The sequence below is a fragment of the Onychomys torridus genome, chromosome 13 (assembly GCF_903995425.1).
Source record: "Onychomys torridus chromosome 13, mOncTor1.1, whole genome shotgun sequence".
Taxonomy (NCBI): domain Eukaryota; kingdom Metazoa; phylum Chordata; class Mammalia; order Rodentia; family Cricetidae; genus Onychomys; species Onychomys torridus.
The window spans coordinates 50,098,345-50,121,226 of NC_050455.1; the positions used below are offsets into that span (position 1 = coordinate 50,098,345).

At 49.0% G+C, this 22,882-nt stretch overlaps 1 protein-coding gene across 2 annotated transcripts in view; it reads right to left on the bottom strand.

The window, feature by feature from the left end:
- Nucleotides 1-22,882, bottom strand: part of Afap1l1 (actin filament associated protein 1 like 1) — a 58,348-nt gene that overhangs the window by 19,828 nt on the left and 15,638 nt on the right. For both annotated transcript variants that reach the window (XM_036205256.1, XM_036205257.1), the window contains exons 2-8: nucleotides 10,821-10,949; nucleotides 9,843-9,926; nucleotides 9,015-9,112; nucleotides 7,778-7,886; nucleotides 4,315-4,413; nucleotides 3,485-3,696; nucleotides 864-1,043 (exon numbers count right to left, since the gene is read on the bottom strand). In XM_036205256.1, the coding sequence (XP_036061149.1) occupies nucleotides 864-1,043; nucleotides 3,485-3,696; nucleotides 4,315-4,413; nucleotides 7,778-7,886; nucleotides 9,015-9,112; nucleotides 9,843-9,926; nucleotides 10,821-10,949 (911 nt within the window). The remainder of the gene's footprint in view (nucleotides 1-863; nucleotides 1,044-3,484; nucleotides 3,697-4,314; nucleotides 4,414-7,777; nucleotides 7,887-9,014; nucleotides 9,113-9,842; nucleotides 9,927-10,820; nucleotides 10,950-22,882) is intronic.

The following is a 22,882-nucleotide window of genomic DNA, read 5'->3' on the forward strand; positions in this document are numbered from 1 at the left end:
GAAGAGAGCAGGGTGTCCAGTGGGGTCTACTGGAGAGGACTGGGAGCCGGGTAGTGCCCTGATTACCACCAACAGAAGCTAACCAACACTGCTGTTCACTTACTGCCTGGCAAGCATAGGAAAACAATGTCATTTGCAGAAGATCTCACAGCTAGGGAATGTTGTTTGTTTCTGGAACTTGAACTCAAATCCATGTACCACCAAAGTCTCCCTTTATCATCACTATGCCACCATGCCCACTGTGGAGTAGATCTACTTAGCCTCACATCTTGGTCCCAGTCACTTAATGCTGCCTGTGACCTTTGGCAATCACATTAAGTTCTCTGTGCCTCAGTTTACCCACCTTTGAGTGTAAGTCATACCAGCCCTAATGGTCATATCCATGAGGCTCTGGCACACTGCATGGTACAAAGTGATTAATACATGGTGGCTTCATGGATCCGTGACATCATAAAGATGCTGGACTCCAGTGGCTATTACCACAATGCACATTCCCATCTAAAAACAAGAAAGGGATTTCCCCCCTCCCCTATTTTTGAATTAGAAGGGCTGGCTGGCCTAATGATAAAACAAGCTTTCAAAGGCATTAATGCACACCATTCCAGGAGTGTAGGTTGGGCAAACAGTAGGCTGCTGTGTAGGAAAGTTCAATAACTGGATGATTAAAGACCTCCTGTATGAGGTCTATAATGTATCCAAGGCCCATTCGACGTGAGTCCGAGTCACGCACAGGGACCCACTGGATCCCTTCTCCCCTAGGCAAGGCTTGGTACTTCCAGGTTAGAACCGCAGCTCGGGGAAAGAGAGAGAGGGAGGGCGGGAGGGCAGGATGGCAGCATGCGGTGTGTCCTGGGCATGCGTACCTTCAGCCACTCCTCAGCCTGCTCCCTGCTCTGCAGAGCCAGCACTAACACCTCCGTGGCCCCCTGGGAGAAGCGTAGCTCATGTCGCTTGTGCCGGCTGTCCTTGGGCACGTAGACGACGGTGCAGGCATCCAGCGCCAGCCTCAGATGTGGCTGCCGGTCCTTGGAGCTTTTGTAACACTGCGTGAGGAGAGGAGGGTGGGGGTCAGAACCTCCCGCAGCGGAGGGTGGGAGAGGGAAGACACCCTCACACACAGTTGATTCCTCCACTCGGCCGAGTGTGAGCAATGATACCTCACAGTGAGAAGCCTGAGCGGGGTCTCTGGGACTCTTCCAACACAGCTGTCCACGAGGAAAAGGCAGATTATAGCACAATACTAGGAAGGCCATGTGGGCTGAAGAAGCAGAGAACAAATAGGCTGGCTTGGGAGGATGCCAGCTGAAAGGCTGCATGGCAGAGCATCAGGAGTGAATCCTGGCAGGTATACACTGCTGGCCTTGGGAAGGCAGGCTTTCTTCTAGGGAAGCCAACTTCAGCTTCCACATCAGAAATCGACAATAACGCTACAAAAGGGGATGTGGAAGTAGACAATGGTTGCTGGGGGAGGGAGAGACATTTCTTTCCTTTAGTAGAGTATACACTGGTAAGGTGTCTACACTCCTGTAAATAACCCCTAACCTACGATCCTGAAAACAATCCTAAGCATGCACATTGGTTTACACCCACACAAAGTAAGTGGGGGGGGGGGGCAGTTTGAATGTTAGGCCACCCTTGCGTGACCAGAATAAACCGGTAGTGGTCCTGTGTTTTTTTTATAAGCATCTAGATCCTGTTTGCTAGTGTTCCATTTAGAGCTTTCAACTGTGTTATAAAAGAAGTCAGACTATGGTTTTTCTTTGTAAAAACTGTTTTCGTTTATTTATTTATGGGAGGGGGGCACATGTATGTTACATGTAGCAGCCAGCGACGACTTGCTAGAGTTGGTTCTCAACTTCTACCATGTGGATTCCAGGAATTGAGCTCAGGTCCCTGGGCTTGGTAGCAAATGCCCACTGAGCATTGTTACCCTTTCCTTAAGCTTTCCGCACCCTAATCTCAGGTTTCACTATGAGTGACGTTTCCAGACATGGATAGATTTTGATCACTGTCACCCTCTCATCCCATTCCAGCTAATCCCCTTCCACTGCCCGGCTCGTACTGGAGAAGTATGAAAGTGTTCCCTTTGGAGTTGGGCTGAGTCTCCTCGGGGCTGGAGGGCCTGGCGGTCAAACATAATAGAGAAAGGGGGGCAGAAGAATGGAAACATTCTTTGATCCTAGCACTCAGGGGGCAGAGGCAGGCAGATTTCTGTGAGTTTAAGGCCAGCCTGGGCTATAGAGTGAGTTCTGGAACAGCCAGGACTGCACAAAGAAACCCAGAGCAAGCCAGGTGGTTGTGGCGCACGCCTTTAATCCCAGCACTCGGGAGGCAGAGCCAGGCGGATCTCTGTGAGTTCCAGGAAAGGCGCAAAACTACATGAGAGAAACCCTGTCTCAAAAAAACAAAACAAACAAACAAAATGAACATAACTGTGGGATCTCTCTGTCTCTTTCTCTCTCTCTGTTTTCATCTGTCTTCAAGCCATGCTCAACATGCATGACTTTCAAACTTTTTTTCACTCTGAGCAGTGAAGACTGACGGAAGACCAGGGCCAGTCCAAAGGTCATGATGGGTGTTTCCAGTTCTTTTTGTTTGGACTCAGAGACCCATCTGCCTCTGCCATCCAAGTGCTGGGATCAGAGTGTGTGCCACCACCACCTGGCAGTGCATCTTCCTTAGGGACAACAGTAACAAGAGACAGTGTCTCCAAAGGAAATCTTCCTTTAAGAGAATGAGTTATACAGTTGTATGAGCTGGGGGGCATTGCTTTATCAACAGCTGTGTGAAGATGAGAGCAGAAACGGAGTGATTCTTATTTTAATTTTATGTTTCTGGGTGTTTATGCATGTCTGTGCACCCCATTTGTGCAGTGCCTGAGGAGGCTAGAAGAGGGCATCAGATCCCCTGGAACTAGAGTTACAGATGGCTGTGAGCTACCATGTGGGTGCTGGGAATCCATCCCAGGTCCCCTGCAAGATCAGTCCATGCTCATAAATGTGGAGCCATCTTTCCAGTCAACTCTTAGTCAATGAGATTCATTCATTCTTTTGCTGTCTCATTCCAGGGTCTTGCTATGTAGCCCTGGCTGGCCTTGAGCTCATGAAAATCTTCCCCCAACTCCTCCATAGCCTCCAAAGCACTGGGGTTAATAAGCAGAGATATTTCTTTTTAAATCATTTTCTTATATTTTCCTAGTGAGTTTTATTTATTAATTTAACTTTTGTGGTAGCGGGGACTGAATTCTGGTCTTGTGCATGCTAGGCAAGTACTTGGACACTGAGCTACGTGCCTAGCCCTTCCCCTAGTTTATGAATGAAGTATACTAACTTGTATAATAAAGACCAATAAATGTTTTAAAGTAATTAAGAAAAATTCTGCAAATAAAAACTAGGTGTGCACATGTGCGCTCGATGGACAGAGACCATGTGCATACCCTCAGGCACATAAAGGCACACCCACAGGCCGCCAGGGAGACACTCACCAGTAGCTGCTCCTCCTTGATGACTGTCAGCTGCTTGGCCCACTGCCCAAAGCGCTTTTTCCGGAGCAGGAAGGCACATATCCTGCAATCCCTAACCAGGTGCATGGAGGCCTCCTCCGAGGGCCACTGGTGCCTGGGCCGCCGCCCCTTCTCTTCCTCATCCTCCTCATCATATGACTCATAGGAGCTACTCATGGCGTCAGAGTCATTGTCTGGGGGTGTCACGGGAAAGGACCTTCAGTCTTGGTGCCCCCCCCCCCCCCCCCCCAGGCCCCTTTTAACCCTGGCAGGCAGCCTGCTCTGGGCCCGAGCTATGGGAGGCAGAGGAAGGACAAGGATGGACTAGAGACCTTACTCAAAAGCTTTGCTCTGGACCGGCTTCTGTGATGGGGTCTTAGTGATTACACTTCTTGGGGTTCCTCACCAATATGCAGTCATGATGAATGCCAGACGCTACTTCATCTGGTGCCTTGGGCCCCGCGGCATGGACAATGTTTAGCTAAGCGTCTTATACCAGCAAGTGCTAGGTAAACTTCTGTTATCGCCCCGACCTCATTACCATCCATAGCCATTGTCTCAGGCCATCCTCAAAATCCAAATCCCCAGGACAGATAAGGAAACTGAATTTGCCTAAGGTCAGTCATCAAGAACCAGGTCAGGGAAAGACTTAGGTGACTCCCATTCTAGTGGTTTTTTTTTCCCACTGAACCCACTGAGAAGAGGGCTTTGGGACCTATTTGGTGATCACAGTCTGGTAAGGGGTTGTGGGTGTGTGCATGCCTAGGACCAGCTCTTCGGGACAGCTGCTTGAGCAGCTGCCCGGTACATACAGGAGTTCTTCAGCTCTCCGTTCACCCTCGTCATGGGGTAGCTGCTGTCTGCGTCTTCATAGTAACCGTCCACAATCGACTGGGCTGGGCTGCAGCCATCTGTGGGGATGTTGGAAAGAGTTGAGCTTATAGAAATAGGGGCAGAATCCAGAGGCAGGGCTGGGAAAGCCCTAGGGACAGAGAGTGGGGACTCAGGGCAGCCTCAGCCCGAGTGGGGGGTCTCTACTTCTACATCTGGTCTGCTGCGGCTCCTCACTTAACCCTACAGACCTGCCATTACCAACTGCGTCGCTGGGCCTCGCCAGACCTCCAGGCCTGTGTTCATCCTGTTCTCTGTGCCTTCCTACATCTTATCAGAGACTACTCCCCACCCTTCCAGACCCAGCTCAAAGATGTTTCCTCTCATCTTCCAATGGAACTGAGTGTGTATGAATGTCCTCATCATCGCTCTGGTCTCTGCACGGCAGAGTGTAGGATACCTGCTGCCAGAAAGGAGGCTTGGTTCCATCTTACACCCAGGGCAACAGACCCACAGAGATTGCAAGTGGCTGAGGCGGAATCAGTACTGAGCCGGATGCCTTCATTCACCCAGGTTGGCTCACTCTCTCATCACGCGGTTCTTCAGAGCGCTGGCTCTGGGTTGTTGGGTTCCTCCTGTCCATCTGTTTCCTGAGGAAAGCGGTACTGTAGTCCCTAGCTACTGGGATACTCGGCTCACTCCCAAGGAAGGCTCAGAGCCTGCCTTTGCCTCTCTGAGGCCTACATGTTGGCAGCATGATGGGCAAGGTGGACTGGAGGAGTTGACAGATGGGGAATGGAGCATGTGGGGGCAAAATATAACATCATGGCTAGATTGTGTATGTGTGAGAGAGGAAGAACACTCTGGCTGGCTTGGTGGTAGGCTCTCCCCTCACTGGGTCGTCCCCTGAGGCTCTCCCTTTCGGCCTTCCCTGGAGGAGGCTTTTCTGCCCTGTATGACAAAAGTAAGCTCTGTGGGAACGTTAAGGATCCTCTTCTTGCCAAGGTGCTTGACATGCAACTTGGGTCCCTTTCTTCTTCCTTTGCCCTTAATGGACCAGGTAGGAAAAGTTGTCTGCTTCACCTCTGTGCCAGGGAACTGGAGACTCATAGCCTGAAGAGGACCACAGATCACTTGGTCCAACCTCTCCCCAGGCAAAAGGTATAAACAGCATAAATGTCATCAGCTGATGGAAAGATAACCTGGAGGTGGTATGTCCTTAGAAAAGAGTATCGGCCACCGGAAAAAGCACACTCTGATTCGTACTCCAACACGGATGGATCTTGAAAACACTATGCTAAGTGCAAGAAGTTAATCTAGAGAGGTCACGGGTCAGATGATTCCATTTATATGAAATGTCCAGAACAGGCCAAGCTGTATTGCCAGAACGCTGGTAGGGGACTGGCAGAGGCTGGGGATGTTGGAGAGGAGAAGCAGTGACTGAGGAGGGTCTGCTACATGGCTCAGTTTCTTTGGGGGATGATGAAAACGCTTGGGTGGAGACTTTTTAAAACAGTGTGACAGTTAATCTTCCATGTTATCATGGAAATACCTTTGCCCGAGGGAAAAATACAAGCCGTTCAAAAGAGCATGAATAAAAGAATATTTTCCCTTCACCCAGATGTATCTCCTGTGCCCCTCCTTTTCTTCCTTCCTGTCTTCACTATCTTCTATTGAGAAGGGTCCTCCAACTCCTGGGCTCAAGCAATCCTCCTGCCTCAGATTCTTAGCAGCTGGGATATTAGTGAATGCCATCAAACTGGCTTAAATAATAAGTATTCTCAAATTACACATCACATTCACCTGTTATTATTAATTATTTTGTACAAGGGCTCTGTCACTGAGCTAACTGCTCAGTGTCCCACCTAGATTTTTATTTATTTCCCATAGAAAAATCCTGTTACTAGTTTCTTGCATATCCTAGAAAAATTGTTAAAACTAGCTGGTGGTGGCACACACCTTTAGTCCTAGCACTTGGGAGGCAGGGGCAGGTGGATCTCTGAGTTCAAGGCCAGCCTGGTCTACAGAGTGAGTCCCAGGACAGCCAGGGCTACACAGAGAAATCCTGTCTTAAACAAACAAATAAACAAAAAGAAACCCTGCAAAAAAACCAATGCATGAGTGAGTATATCCTGTTAGAAACAACAAACAAGGGGTAGGGGATTTAGCTCAGTGGTAGAGTGCTTGCCTAGCAAGCACAAGGCACTGTGTTCGATCCTCAGCTACACACACACACACACACACACACACACACACACACACACACACACACAAAGAATTAACAAACAAATGAAATCCTGCTCTGAAAATCCTTCTGTCGTTGATTTTCTTCATGACTGTCATTCACAAGTCCCACGTGAGTCTGTAGTTTCTGCTGGGGTGGACCTGTTTGATTTCTAGTTTGGCAGGTGGACAACACTCTGCTGTGCCTCGGGACGGCAGGGAACTGGAACACTGACATTACCAGCTGCAAACTCAGCTGTGCATGCTTGGACATCTAAACCCAGTTTCCCTGTATAATATCAGGTCCACCTGCTGCACACTGGGGAAGTCAATGGAAGAACAAGGACTCGTTTGTGGCTAACTTCAGAGATTTTCTACGGTAATTTATCACATCAGTAAAAGTACGTACACGGAATTTTTTTTTTTCCCCCGAGACAGCGTTTCTCTGTGTAATTTTGGTGCCTGTCCTGGACCTCGATCTATAGAGGCTGGCCTTGAACTCACAGAGATCTGCCTGGCTCTGCCTCCTGAGTTCTGGGATTAAAGGTGTGTGCCACTACCACCCGGCACAGAATTTTTTTAAATACGTATTTATGTATAAGCTATCTATATGTTATTTATGAACAGTATACTATAAGTAGATCATGATAAATAGAAAATATTCATAGCTTTTAAAAAAGATGGTTGAACTATACATAAATCCAGCCTCTACTATTTCCGCCAGCACTCCCTGGGGCTGGAGGCTGAACCGTGAAGCTTGGTTTAGGCCATGGGCCACATCCTATGATGTGCTGACTTGGTAACAGGATCCATCCATGTGCACACACAGAAAAAAACCATGACACCACACACTGAAGGGGTGAGAGAGTTGGAAGCCGGGCTAATGGCTGTCACTTATGTCCTAGCACTCTTTTATGAATGGAGCTAGTGCCTCCTTGTTGTTTCAGGGTAGAGGGTCTCCTAGCACCCTTTTATGAATGGAGCTAGTGCCTCCTTGTTGTTTCAAGGGTGGAGGACAGAGATCCTCAGAAGGAAAGGTACGTCTCAAGCCACAGAACTGAGACTAGAAGCCAAGCCCCTGGGTCATGCCACTGACCCCACGGTTAGGAGCTCAGGGCAGCCTCTCCCAGGCAAGGGTGATGGAGCTGGACAGGCAGTGGCTTATGACCTGCTGATTCTCAAGGAGGGAATCCTCTAAGCCATGGAGGGACCGGAACTTACTCTGAGAGCTGATGTACTCAGGGGACTTGCCGGGCCCCAGGGGAAGGGCTTCTTCATAGTAATCCTCGGGTGGAGGCTTGTTGGGCAGGGGTGGAGGTACGTCAGCTGTCTGCAGTGGAACACAGAAGGCTTGTGAAGCAAGGTGGCTGTGAGCACAGCAGAAGGGAACAGGTGGAGGAAGGGAGGGAGGGAGGGAGGCCGGTGGGCAGTAGGCCAGGGTTCCAAGGAGGCAGTCTGAATGTGAAGCTCTAAGCTGTTTTGGGGTTTTGAGGTCTCATTAGGTAGCCCAGGCTAGCCCTGAGCTGCAATGCTCCCGTCTCTGTCCGTTGCATGCTGGGATTACAGCATGCACTGCTGTGCCTGGCGGAGCCCATAGCATTGGCTAGACTCAGAAATGGCACCCCAAGAGCCCATTCACGCTGCTCTGCTCCTGGAAATCCTGCAAGCGTCAGAGCTCCTTTGTAATGTCTGAGCGTTTTTTTGCAAATCACCCAGAGCTGTTGTGCTTCTGAGTGAGTGGGCACACCCACAGTTCTCCACCATTGGTGTGAGATCTGCCACCACACAAGGAGCAACAGAACAAGGAAATGTGAGGCATACAATTGAGTGAGCAGTGAAATTTGGGGTCAGGAAACCTCAGCTTTTCAGCTCAGCGCTGTCCTTTACTAGCTGCGGTACACTGAGTGTATCACTTAACCCTCTCCGGGCCTCATCTGTAAAATGGGGACGGCAAGTGTGCCACACGCATTTGGTTGCTGTATGCATGTAAAGGGCATAGCAAATTAACAACTAGTACCTGTGCCGGAGGTGATGATGCCAATTGTCTACCGTTGACAAGCAAAGCTTGTCTCTAACTCTGTAGTCCCACAGTTGGGGACCCTAGATGGAATCCTTTACTTCGTGAAAAACTCAGGCTCCAAGAAAAGTGTTTTGCTCACGGCCTCAAGCAGAGCAGTGGGGATGGCAGAACCCCCCTTCCTAGCCCAGAGCTTTTCCTCTCACCTGTGTATATAACCTGAGGCTGGGTGGTGAAGTCCTTTGGGCCAGAGGGTGCGGACTAGGCTCATGACCATCTCCCCAGTCTGCATGAACCACAGTAGGCATGCCATGGTCCACACGGCACTATCTCTGCCCTTAACCATCACCATGGAGAGAGGAGGGTCCTGCACAGCAGCAGTGGCCCCTGGGGCTATAGGAAGAGCTCCCCTCACCCTCGTTATTCAGGGCTAGGACTCACACTTCTCAGACACGGGCTCTTGGTTGGCTCAGGGCTGGCTCCCTTGCTGGGTTGCTCCCCATCATCCGACATATCCCGAAGGTCACCCAGGTCACAGTCTACAGAGAAAACCAAGGTGGTAGAGGATAAAGATGCCTGGGTTTGAGGTCCAGAGGCCTAGCCTGTGAAGCCAGGCCCTATTTCTTCTGTCATTAGCAACCTGCACAAACAGCTGAGCAGAGTGTCCTGGGCTGCTTCTGCAGGCTGGGAGCGCTGGTCTGTCTTGCCTGGCTTTCAGGCAGAGATCACAGTAGAACATCTTTGTGGGGTACTTTGGAGGTCTTTGAGAGTATGACACTGAGGCATGGGGTTTCCTGTGTATGTATAAGGGGCTCCTGTGTCCCTCTGCTGTAGAAGGACTGTCCCTTCAAAACTCTCCTAAACCATGCACCTCTCCTTAGAGAACTAGTTCTTTCTTCTCTGGGATGGCCGCATGGCACCTTCTCTCCCACAAGCCAGCTGGCTGCTCTCAGGCCAGGCAGCCACTTCTAGTTCCCATTTTCTGCAACTCTCAGCCAGGTTCAGTGGCCACGGCTGATGGACGGCAGTGGCTGCAGGGTACCCACTCTGTGCTGTGTTATTTGGCACATTCACTCCTGCAAGCTCGGGGTAAGTCCTTAAGCACAGAACCAGGCTTTCAGAGCTGCCCGGGCCCAGGGGCCCAAGGAGACTCAATGACTCAGTGTGAAAACCAGGAGCAGCACAAGGCTGGGACCGTGTGTGTGTGTGTGTGTGTGTGTGTGTGTGTGTGTGTGTGTGTTCACAGTTAGCTTAGGAGAGGGAACTTACCAAATTCTTCAAAGAGAGATTCCACAAAGCTGGGTCCCGAGTGCAGGTCTGCAGTATTCACATACAGGAAGGAGACTTCCTTTGCTGAGGGAGGAGCACACACCAGTGAGGAGGGAAGGCTCCCTCATCTCTTTCCACGTGTTTGCATTACCACTGTGACTGTGAGCTCTGCCTCCGCATGGAAGGGCACCCAGAAGCCTAGTGTTGGTCAGCTCAGGGTTGGTGAGGAAACAGGGCTCCAGTGAGGAAGAACCTTTGTCACCCTCCCGACCCCGCAATGATCCCGTGAGGTGGCGGGTGACATTCTGTTTGGGGAGAGTATGGCTCAGCGTTACCCAGGGGTGACTTTCAACCTCATCCTTCAGACTCCAGGAGCCCTGCAAGGGTGGGGTGCCGTTTGTTAGTTATGAAGAGAGAGTGTGCCGTCTGCTGACTGGCAGTGTCTCAGGCTGGGGCAAGCTGTTAAGCAGGCAGCAACTCACTTACACGGTTTTAGAGCAGCATGTGCAAAGTCGTGGGAGCTGTTCTCCTGGTGGGGGATGCGTGTGTCAGAGAGCATACAGGAGCGTCCATCTATTTGCGACTGCGCGTTGCACACACATGCATGTATACATTATAGTGTAGCCAAAGCATATGTTTATATATGTGTATGTGCTGTATGTATGTATGGTATATGTTAGTGCTTACTGTGTGTAATGTGTGGTAATGTGGTGCATTATGTGCGACAGCGTTGTGCTGTGAATCATGTGTGGTGACTATATGAGTGTGCGTGTTCTGTGTGAGTCTGTGAAGGGTTGGGGATGCAGGAGGGTATCCGGCACAACCAAGACTGCAGTGGAGGGCAGGGCCCGGGTGGATGAGTGTATTAGGTCACAGCATAGTACCTGCTGTGCTATGAGGCTTAGACATGCCCTTACACAGGCTCTGGGGTGAATGGTACCATTGCTGGCTGTGTAAGTGGGACTCCTCGGGGCTGACCTGGGAGGGGCTGCAGGCTCTGCAGGATGGAGGCCACGGCCATCTTCTTCTCCAGGGTGCTGTCACTGAGGTACTCATGGTCCAGGAGGCTGAGGAGCCCGGTGAGCTCTGGGATTAGCTGCTCCAACACTGGGAAGGGACAGTGAAGCCCTGAGTTAAGATCTTGTCCCCACCCAGGGGCAACAGGGGCCAGAAGGAAGGGCCTTGTTTACCACGAAGACCTAGGGCCTCCCACACAGCTGTCCCACAGCCGGTCACCAACTTCTCTGGGGAGGGCCTTGCTCAAAACCCGGTGGCTTTCCTCCAGCCTTCCTACTCTGCCTTAGACCTCAGATGGCCTTGGCCTGAGGACTGGGCCTCCATGTTGGCACGTCTGAGCCCAGGCCACGCTGAGCAGGAGCGGGATGGCTTTCCTTTGCCTCATCCTGATTTGCAGTCACAGGAGCTCCGAACATATCTCAGCCAGAGTCCCCAGCTGCCTAGAACACAGGCAGGAAGGACGCCTTCCTGTTTCATCCATTCACATGCTTCAATCTCTGGAACCTTCTGTTTCCTGTGCCAGAGCCAAATGAAACATTAACCCTTCCTACTCCATGCCCAAAGCTATCACTGCTCTCCTTTCCACCCACACACTGGTGCATCTCGAGCCTACGTGTGCATAGGAATCACATGGATTCTTGCCAAAATGCAAATTCTGGTTCAGGAGGTCTCGGGTGGGAGCCGGGATTCTGTGTGCTTCTGGCAAGTTCCCAGGGCAGAGACCCCAGATCTCAGAGCAGAGAGTCCTTGAAAGACAGCAGCATGCCAAGACCATTATGTCATTGACGTTTCTCTGTCCCTTATAGGACCTCTTTTGCCTTGGGGCCCATGGCCAGCTTCATCACAGCAGTAGCACATCCCTGCTTTATGACAGATACTTGCACAGGGTAAGTTGTGTTGAACAGTTATTATGGGTTGTGCTAACAAGACTTCTATCCTCCAAACCGCAGATCAAGCATTTTATTATCTCTATTATATAAAGAATGGAATGAAGACACAAATCGGTTAAATACAAATATCTATGAGCGTGTCCATCGACTCCTGGATCTGTTTTCGTAGCCAGGGTATACTGCCTTGCAGTGTCTTATTTGATCCTACCATCAATTTTGAGGTATGTGTCAGGATCACCTAACTTTTTAGCTAAAGGAACTAAGACAGAAAGGCCACCCAGAAGCACCTAGAAGGGCTTGGACGTCTGTTTACCCAACTCTCAGATCCGCTAGTTGCTCTCCTTCCCAGGAGGCAAGAAGGTGTTGATGTGAATGTGCAAAGGCTGGGATCCTAGGACGATCCTCACTCTAGAGACCCAGGGTACCAGGCTTCAATTCGGGGTTGTGGGACTTTCTACAAGCTGCCTAACTTCCTAGTGACCTGGTTTCTTCTTCTCTAAGGTTTTTTTTTTTTTTTTTGCCGGAGCTGAGGACTGAACCCAGGGCCTAGCAAGCGCTCTACCACTGAGCTAAATCCCCAACCGGTTTCTTCTTCTCTAAACGGGCTAACCATAACACACCTCACAAGGGGCTGTTATGGATATGTTGTGTTCTTACACCACGCTTCAGGCATTCTTACTGCTCCTGAATTTACCTCACTCACGTTGGATATGCAAAAGGCTTCCCAAAGGTGGGCTAAACTAGGCGTCTTACTTTCTAGGAGTCGAGGCTGCAGCCTGCTCCGCAGAGTGCTTCCTGCTGGACTTGGTTTCAAACAGACATCTTTTGTACAGTGGCACTGTTGGGGACGGGTACTGACATCATCTCTCTGTGGCATTTAGGCATTATCCTAAAGTTGGAGCCAATGAACTAAGGTTGACAGTTCAGATGAGACCTCTGCCTCAGGAACATTCCAGCCACTGGCCCTGTGGTAGCTACTTTCCGAGCACTTCCTAACTCACCCCAACCAGGCTGCTGTGAGGGGTCTGACAGGGAGACCCATTTTCTAGGATGCCCGCTGAGGATGTGCACAGCTGAGGGACCCGCACCGTTTCAAAGGAGTGGAGTCCAACTGCTTTCCAGCTGTGACTCTGAAGGCTGCAGAGAAGGAGACCTGTTGTCCCTAGGGCCCGAGTCCCCAGTGCCACAGAGGTGAGGGTCTGAATGAGTAGTAGCTCCCTTCTTTAGAGCAGGAACTCTTTAAGTTTAGCTAGAGCCAAACTTTGACTTCCTGGAAGGAAATCTTTTCCAAAGGAATCATGGACCTTGCTGGACCTCAGGGATACATGGATTTCAGTTAAGATGATCTCAAAACATGTGCTGGACATTATGTCAAGCTGGTTGCTCTGGCAATTAGAGAAAATAAAGAGGGTATTGTCCCAGCAGGCATTCTCTCCTCTCTCTGTCTGTGTCTCTGTGTCTGTCTGTCTGTTTCTCTCTCTCTCTCCCTACACACACACACACACACACACACACACACACACACACACACACACATATTCACATTCATACCTAACCACTCACAAGGGAGACAGTCATGGTGTAAATACAACAGTTCTGCCTCGCTGACTGCTCTGTCAGAACCCTAGGGGGACTGGGCAGAACAGCCTTACACCAGGCATTCTAATTTTTTTTTTTTTTTTGGTCTCAAAATTCTTTTATACTTTTAGAACAGGGTCTCAAGAAGCTTTCAATTGTGGTGGGTTATGCCTATCGGTGCTGATAACAACTAAACCCAGAGATTGGTACACCACAAAGCTACCCACGCATCCCAGCAGGCTTCAAGGTTGCCATCGTCATGTGCCCCAGACACCGTCCCTGCACACCTGCGCAGAAGGAGCATGAAGAAGGCACATGTGTATTTAGAACTACATTGAAATACTTTTGAGCCAGGCTTAGCCGTGCATACCTGAAGTTCCAGCACTGGGAGCCTGAGGCAAGGGGGTAGCTTGAGCCCAGAGAGTTAGAGACCAGCCTGGAGTCACGGATCCCAACAAACAACATAAAAGGCAACACAAAAGTAGCTTTGATCTCGTGGTCCCCCGGAAAATATTGTGGGATTCCCCAGGTATTTCCAATCCCCAGGCAAGTGCCCAAGGGCAGCATCATTCTGGCCTCTCCAGAAGCTGGACTTATATTTATTGCTCTGGACATAGCTTGGTTGCCCTTTCTATAAGCACAACTAGGTTCTGAATGAATTCTCTGAGGTTATCACAGGGGCTTTGGTACCAAGCTCTGCAAGGCGATTTCTGTTTCCTTCCTAGTCTTTGACAGGATCACACACATGAAACCTTGACTTCTAAGTACCCCTCCCCCCAAAATGGGGATTAAACTCAGGACACTTGGCATGCTAGGCAAGTGCTCTACCACTGAGCTACCCTTCCAGGCTGGAAGGACTGATTTCTGAACAGAGATGGATCACTAGACTCCAATTAGACAGAGAAGAAGGAGCTAAGGGAGAAGATGATGGAGATTATGGACTGCTACCCAGGCCATGGTGCTTTCTTTCTCCCAGAGAAAGCTCCACTTGCAGTAAATGAACAGGACCTTTCCTTGGGACTGAGCAGTCACCTGGTGCTGGGTGGTTACTGCACATTATGTTGTTTAAAGCCCTGTGTTGGTTTGAATGAGAACAGCCCCCACAGGCTCATCGATTTGAATGCCTGTCCCGGTTAGTGGAACTGTTTGGGAAGGATTAGGAGGTGTGGCCTTGCTGGAGGAGGTGTGTCACTGGGGGTAGGCTTTGGGGTTTCAAAAGCCCTCACCAGGCCCAGTCTTCTCTCTTTCTGGCTACAACTTGCAGTTGTAGTGTGAACTCTCAGCTACTGCTCCAGCACCATGCCTGCCTGCCTGATGCCATGCTCCTTGCCATGATGATAATGTTCTAACCCTCTGAAACTGTAAGCATGCTCTCAATTAAGTACTTCCTTCTATAAGTTGCCTTGGCTATGGTGTCTCTTCATAGTAATAGAACAGTAATTAAGACAACCTCCACCCCCTCCTCCCCCCCAGGGAAGAGGAAACCAAAGCTCGGAGGAAGAGAAATAAGTGCCAAGGACAGGACTTGGATCTATCTTCAAAGCTCAAACTCTCATGTTTTAATCACTTAGCACACCTCAGCTTAACCAAGCAGCTTAGAGGCCACAGTGTTGTGGAATATTAGTTGAAGATGTATTACATTTGTTTATGCTGTGGAACATTTGTTTAATGATGCAAAAATGTGTTGCATTCTTTTATGTTGTATTTGTTTAACTCTATGAAGCTGTGTTACTTTGCCTGTCTAAAACACCTAATTCTTCTAATAAAGAACTGAACAGCCAATAGCAAGGCAGAAGAAAGAAAAATAGAAGGAGAAATCTGGGAAGAGAAGATGAAGGAGCAAGAAAAGAAGGAGAGGAAGACATCAGAAGCCAGCCACCCAGCTACACAGCCAGCCACAGAGTAGGAAGTAAAGAAAAGTATATAGAACAGAGAAAGATAAAAGCCTAGAGGCAAAGGTGGACAGAATAATTTGAGTTAAGAAAAGCTGACAAGAAATAAGCCAAGCCAAGGCTGGGCATTTATAAGTAAGAATAAGCCTCTGTGTGTTTACTTGGGAACTGGGTGGCGGGCCCCCTAAGAGTAAAGAGTAAAAACAATCAACTCCACCAGGGCAGGAGGGAGGTAGCAGAGGCAATGCCATGCTCCCTCTCAAAATTCTCTTTGCTGAGGATGCTGGGTTACAGCTTCACCTGTGAGGTTCTTCCTGAGGGGCTGAAGTTTCTGATGCATGGTCATCTCCACAGGCAGCTTATCAAAACATCACAGCCCTGACAGTCAGAGACAACAGCACTCAGAGTAGTCATCCTGCAAGGGATCCCATCCCAGAGCAAACGTTATATACACTGTGGACACAAAGCCATTCAGCCAGCACCAGGCTCCTCCAGGATAACAGAGCTCACACCGAGACGCTGGCTCTTCCTTAAGGACACTGCATACAGAAGTGTGTTCCTGCTGTGACAGATTTTCCTACCACAGGGATTTCAACCATCAGAGAACTGAATTAGAAGGCTTCTGGGTGTCACGTAGATGACAAAAAACTGTACATGTCACCAGGTCACCAGCCTTGACTCTTAGGTAGAGTAAGACTCTGGGGTTGTTGAAATGCAGACTCTTGGTCCTCTTGGCTAGAGAGTGACTTGGTAGGCCTGCACTGGGGTTCAGAGGCTGGCGTTTTAGCAAGGACTCAGGTGCTTCTGCCCTGGCAATGCAAATTTCAGTTATCTGCAAAACAAGCCAGTAAATATCTATGAACAATATGGGCTGGAGGAAAACCTTCATCCTTTAAGAAACCATTGGACTGCCCTCCGGATGAAAGAGAGAAAAGGGATGGGCATCCTACAGAGGCTGATCAATAGCTTCCGGGCAGTCTGGCACAATGGCAAGCGATCTGGGTCTCACCCAAAATGAGTCCTTGGCTTGAAATATATATATATATATCATGTACACTGGCGTGAGGGTATCAGATTTCCCTGGAACTGGAGTTACAGACAGTTGTGAACTGCCATGTGGGTGCTGGGAATTGAACCTGCATCCTCTGGAAAAGCAGCCAGTGCTGAGCCATCTCTCCAGCCCCCGAGTCCTTGGATTCTTGTACTTTCATTTTGCACTTGTGCTGAGCTCTGGTTTTGATGTATGTTTTGCTGGGGACTAGGTAAGGTCCTGCTGTGCCTATAGCCAATACTCACTAAGCGATTGCTGTATTGTATGCTGTGGTCAGAGTTGCTGCTGCTTAGTAACACCCTCTAGATCTTTGGATTCCAAAGCACTGACCAGATGTTATTTGTGGACTACCCGAGTTATACTTATCACAAGGCTCATGGCAGATGTCCAACAAACACTACTAATGAAAATGATATTTTGATGACCTAGCCCAGCTCTCCCATTTTAAAGCTCTGTAAAGTGAGGGTCAAAGAGGTTGTGTGACTTGGCTGTGGTCACACAACTAGTTGAGAGAAAAGAAATATCCAGTGTGGAATGGACGCACAACTTTCCTGAGTCTGATGCTTAAGAGGAATCATGTCAGAGAGGCTAGGGGTTGTAGACGCCTCTTCCAGTACTGCCATTTTCCAGCTGGGGGATGCTGGGAAAATTTCTAAACCTTCCTAAGCTTCTGGTCTCTTAGCAAATAGACTACTAATAGCTGCTGACCCATACGGGGAAGATGAAGTAGTGACAGAACCAGTCAGTTGGTCTTCATCTATGTCTGCTCCCAGAAGGGCACTCCAGGTGTGCATGTAGCGGGGGATGCAGGAACAGGGACTCTGCCAGTCTTACCATGAGGACGGCTCGCAGGTCCGGGCCTGAGCTGAGCTGTCACTGGTGGCGGCAGAAAGCGATAGAGCCCCTTCTCTCACCCAAGGTGCTCAAAGCCAAGTGAGGGGACGTGATTCTTCATTAGAGGGACCATCAGTGTCATCCAGGAGTCTCTACTGTTCCCAAGTCACTCATGTATAACTTGCTCCTCTCCTTTACTCCTGGTCCAGGTGACACGAGCTTTTGGTGGGACAGACTGGGCTATCAGCATGAATAAATGCATGCCGCTGACATGGGCACAGTCATGTCTAAGGTAGTAGCCTCAGACCCATGGGAAAATGGCAAAGCCTCCCTGCTCCCCAGATGTGAGGCTCAGAGGGATGGCAAAGCCTTCCTCTGGTCTAAGTGTGAAATTGGCCATGTGTACCGAAGACATCCACTATAGCTTTCTTCCCAGATGCCCACGTTTATGATCTGAAGACTGTCTCCCTATAGAGTTTAAACCGGCCTCCTTGATCGAGCCATATACCACAGCTATACCACACATCACACACACACACACACACACACACACACACACACACACACACACACACCATATACTCTACCTCCTTGTTCGGCTCTATAAAATAAACACTTGTTTGGCTGTATAAAATAAACACAATAAGCTTCCAGGATATTGCATCTTCTCAACCAAAAGGTCCAATCTACCCAATCCCAGCTTCTCAGGGGCTCTGTCTATCTGTCATGTCTTCAGCCCCAATCAAGTCCCCAGAGTCATGTAAGGACTTGGCACATCAGGACAGGATAATCTTTATGTTTAAGGTTTATTTAGAATAAATTTATTTTGTTTACTTTAGTTTTAGAGAGGTATAATGAAGTCTAAGGACTAAAAGCAAACAGGAAAAATGGTCTAATTGTCCACAAGTCTTTGATTTTTTTTTCTTTCAAGTGAGAGTAGAGAAAGATCCAGACACAGAAACTCAAGATGAGGAGTGATTATTCTCTGGGTAGTAAGAAGGTTTCTCAAATAAGATTGGAATTTACAGATATACCTAAGAGTAGACCTTTGAGTGTGTACTGTTCCAGGGGAGAACCCATCCAGGATGAAGATCAGTTATCTGTGTTTCTCCACACACCCCACTGAAACACAGTGGGAACAGGATGTCATGTATCAGAGGTTAAGCCTCAGGCCCCACAGCCCTGACACAGCTTCAAGGCAAGCTTCAGCCAGAAGGATTCTTAGCAGCGAGGGAGCACAGGACTCCAGCAAGAACATTGTGAATGTGAGATTTATAGACAGGGCTCAAAGGCAATGGTCTAATTTCCATTTTAAAAGAGAAAGCAGGTAGACCTCAAAACCCTTCTGCAAGCCACAGGTAACAAACAGGGTCTGATATCTTCTAATTTACGCTATCACACCTCGATGGAGCTCCCCCTCTGCCATTTCATGTGGTCAGATTTTAAAAAAAGATTAAAAAAAGATTTATTTACTTATTTTTAAGTCTACAAGTGTTTTGCCTGCACGTATGTATGTATGTGCACCATGTATATGCCTGGTGCTGGCAGAGGCTAGAGAGATAATTGGACCTCCGGGAATTGATGTTACAGATAGCTAGCTATAAGCCACCATGTGGGTGCTAGGAACCCAACCCAGGTCTTCTGGAAGAGCAGCATGTACTCTTATCTGCTGAGCCATCTCTCCAGCCCTCATGCAGTAGAACTAAAACCCCTTTACCGGTTTTTGTTTTGGGAACAGAGTCTCGTGTATCCTAGCGTAGCCTCAGCCTTGAACTTCTGATCCTCCAGACACGTGCTATGAGCACTGTCACACTGGTTGTTTTAGGTAGTGCTGGGATTGAATCCTTGGTGTCCTTGTATCTTTTTTGGTCAGTTTCCCTCATTTGGGCCTCCTCCCTGTGGACGGGAGCCTGCTCAAGCCCAACATGAAGTATATGCTAAAGGACTGGAGAAAGGAATGAATTTGTAGGCACACACATGTTTCTTGTGTGGATAGAGTCTAGCAGTCAGTGAATGTGATTTAAACAAACATGCCCATCCCGATAGGGGCTCAGCATAGTGAGAAGGTGCTTGGGAAAATAAATGCACAAAACCAAAAAGTTCCGGTTAGAAGAGGAAATGAAAGCCCAGCTGCTCCTTTGGCTCAGCTCCCAAAGACTGTGTGCTGTCTGGTACCCCTCATGGGAATATAGCTGTGAGTGATTGTGGGATGCGGTCTGTTGGTGGTGGGTGTGGATTCTCACACATAAATTGGAAATGGTGGAAATCAGGAGATACTGAGCAAGCGGTCTGTGAAGGTTCACTGTGAGTGTCAACTTGGTGGGATTCAGGGTCACCACAAAAGCAAGCCTCCAGACGTGGTTGTGATATAGTTTTTAGATTGGATTAGCTGAGGTGGGAAAACTTCCTCTAAATGTGGGTGGTACCATACTATAGGCTGCGGGCCTGGCTTGAACACAAGGAAAATGCCAGGATCCGCCCCTCTCTGCTTCCTGTGGACACACTGTGACCAGCTGCCTCAAATTCCTGTCACCACGATATCCTTTATGACAGTCTGTGACCTCAAACCAGAGCCAAAAGAAATCTTCCATAGGTTGCTTCTGTCACAGGAACAAGACAAGAAACTAAAATATTCCATCAATTCAAGCCCTGTTCCCCCATTTCTTAGCCATGCATGTCTGAGACAAATAGCTCCCTGCTGTACAGATACCACTGTCAACCCACAAGTATGGCCCTTCAGTAGGAATGGGCTTCACATGGGAGAACATACATAGAATAGCATCCAGCACATAGTAGGCATCCGGCCAACATGGGTGGTTTACCTACTTTTAGACACTTACACACATTAATTTACATGTTATTTACATGCATTAATCTGTAAAGGTGGGCCAGCCCTGTTTTATAAGTCTCAGAATGGCAGAACCGGAGGGGCTGGTTGTGATGCCTTTCCTCCCGAGTGCTGCTCTCATGGGTGCCCAATTGGAGGGTAGCTCTGCAGAGGCCACCGTCACCACAGGGAAGACTAGCAGGATCGTCCTTTTGACATGCAGGTTCAGAACTCTCTCCTCCCTTGCCAAATGTCTCTTTCAATTTGTTGCAAATCTACCTGGCTGGGGCCACAGGGGACCCCAGCTTCTTCCTGTGGCTTTATAAGTGCTTCTTTCAAAGACCAAGGAACAGGCAAACCGTGGGCAAAATGCTGGAAGTGACAGCATTGGTTGGACAAGCAGTTTTTTGTTTTCCACCAAAGTCAACATTTCCTGTTGTCCTGTTATACAGGAAGACCGTGATATACATGGGATGGAAAAAGAGCAGCAGAAACACCCCGCCTGCCCAGCCGGGGCCTGGAGCTCAGCATCTTCCAGGAGTTCAGTCTCACCCCTGTGGAAGTCATCTTGGAAGGCCTGTGTATGTTAATTAGAGCAGGGTTTCTCCCTTGGTATGAGGATTGGAGCTCACAGACGTGTCAGTGTGGAGAGATGGGGAATGATTGTACCTTTAAAGCAGGGATTATTACCAGGATGGTAGGCTAGCACATTTCTCTAACCTGCTGTAATTTTAGCAAAATAGGGAGATAAGAAGCCAGGAAGGTCATAGGTCAATGAGAAAGCAGTCATGTGGTCATATCTGGTGGCCTGATCTAGGAGCCAGGCTGGGAGACAGGCTCATGGAAGTCCAGTGTCTTCACTGACATTCCCAGGAGCCACTTTGCCCCTCCTGAGGGGCTCTTGTCTGGAGAACCAGTTCCTAGCTGCGGGCCCCAGGGAAGCCCCAGCTTCCCTGCACCAAATCATTTGCACATGGGAGGGGGTGGGGGCTCGCCTCTAACTTCCCACTTCTGAGGAAATAACTTCTGGCTGCGGGATGGGGCTCTCCCAGAATTGTTCCTTTGTCTGTGGATTCCTCCGTGTTTAGCTCACAACGGAAACGGTCCTAGGAGGAAGTGGGAAACTGTGACACCCGCTCCTTCTCCCACTCAAGATGGGAGCCTGCTTCCGTTTGGACAATCTGCGCTATCTCCCTCACCATAGGCAGGGGGAACAGCAGCAGTGCCAGGGGGCACCCCTAAAACAGCAGCCCGTATTCACAGCTCTTCAGTGATGTTAAGCTCTGCATGGGTCCCCTCGCTTCCCCTCCTAACCCTGTAAGGAAGGTAGAATCTGCTTTTCTATGAACAGACCAAGAGAGACTCAGAGAGGCACAGTCATTTACCTAGAGACACAGAGCACAGACTGTGAGTCACACTCAAACCCGATTCAGCTTAAGCTTCTGGTGTCTACACTGTAATCCTTTCTGGCCATCTTTGGTCACTAAGAACTTCTTGTCGGGAGGGTCGATAAGAAAGAACAGGAGCCTCAGGAAGATAAAAACTGGATGAATTCTAATCTGGATTCACAAGTTACTCTCATCACTGGATCATACACACTCCACTCTTACCTGGTTGTTATTTATGCAACAGTTGCCATCATTATTCTTGTAATTGGTTATTTTCCATCTGTCCTAAGCATCTACCATCACTCCACACTAAGTCAGGGATCGTGACAGCCCTGGTCTTTGTGATCTCTGAAGTTATATTCATAGCTGTCTTCCTCAGGCATCTGCTTCCTGTGTTCACAGTTTTAGAGTAACTAAATGAGGTCCTGAAAATCCACACTCTAGAGTTTTAGCTATTAACTTTATTAAGAGGGTCTAACGCTCTAGACAACGCTTTGTTTCTTTACCATTATGTCGCAGAGAGATGTGTTCACGTTGCCGCCTGTCCTTGTCTTCCTCCCCTTTTGATGGCTGCACGCTATTCTGCATTCCCGTGCCTCACCCTGCGCTTGTTCCCTCTCTGTAGCATCAATGTATGGCAGGAACTCAGTTTTGCTGAGGTCCTGGGAGGTTACAGAATTTACTGGAGGTCACAGGTGCCAGGGTGAAATCTTTCTGGCCACTCACGGTGTGTTGTGCTTTGGTATAGTGGAGAAAACACAGGCACCAGAGCCAGAATCCAGGGGCTCCAATCTTGGCCACCTCTTTACTGACTACATGGCCTTGACCAAGCTGCTTCATGTGTTCGAACCTCGGTTTTCTCAACAGTAGAGTGGGTGATCGTAACTTCCTGCCTATGGTAGGTAAAACTAAAGTCTTACCACATCACTATAGCATGCAAGCACTCTGTGAAACTCAGGTTTTGTAGACTGATCAATTTCCAAGAACAGTAAATACGTGATGGTCAATAATGGTTCTAACCATGTGAAAAACTCCATAAAGATTCTGGAGGCGAGGCTAAGCAGTGGCCCATATGGAAGCGCAGGCTGAGGTGGAGGGTCAGCACCCAGAAACCTCAGTGTGAGAGAGCAGTCAAAAAAGGACCAACAGATGTCTTAGGCTGCACCAATGGGAAGCCGTGGTATGCACACTCAGGCTGCACCAATAGGAAGTGGCCATGCATACGGCTTTGTTCTGCATTGTGGCTCAGGTATTTGAATACTTGTCCTCAACTGATGTTTTGGAAAGTTATAGGATCTTAGGATGTAAAGGCTTTATGGAAGACATATTACTGGGGGACAGGCCTTGAGGTTTCATAGCCCTCCCTGTCACTCTGCTTCCTACCTGCAGACCAATGTCACCATCCACTTCACAGTGATGTTTTCTCGGCCTAGCTCTTGTCTAACATTTAGTATCTGAGGACACCCCCCTCCCCACCCTACCCCCTTGCAGTCTGCTCATGACCTCTGCTCCCAAGGCCACCTCCTAGAAGCTGTGTGGCCTCAGGCAAATCCAACTTCTACA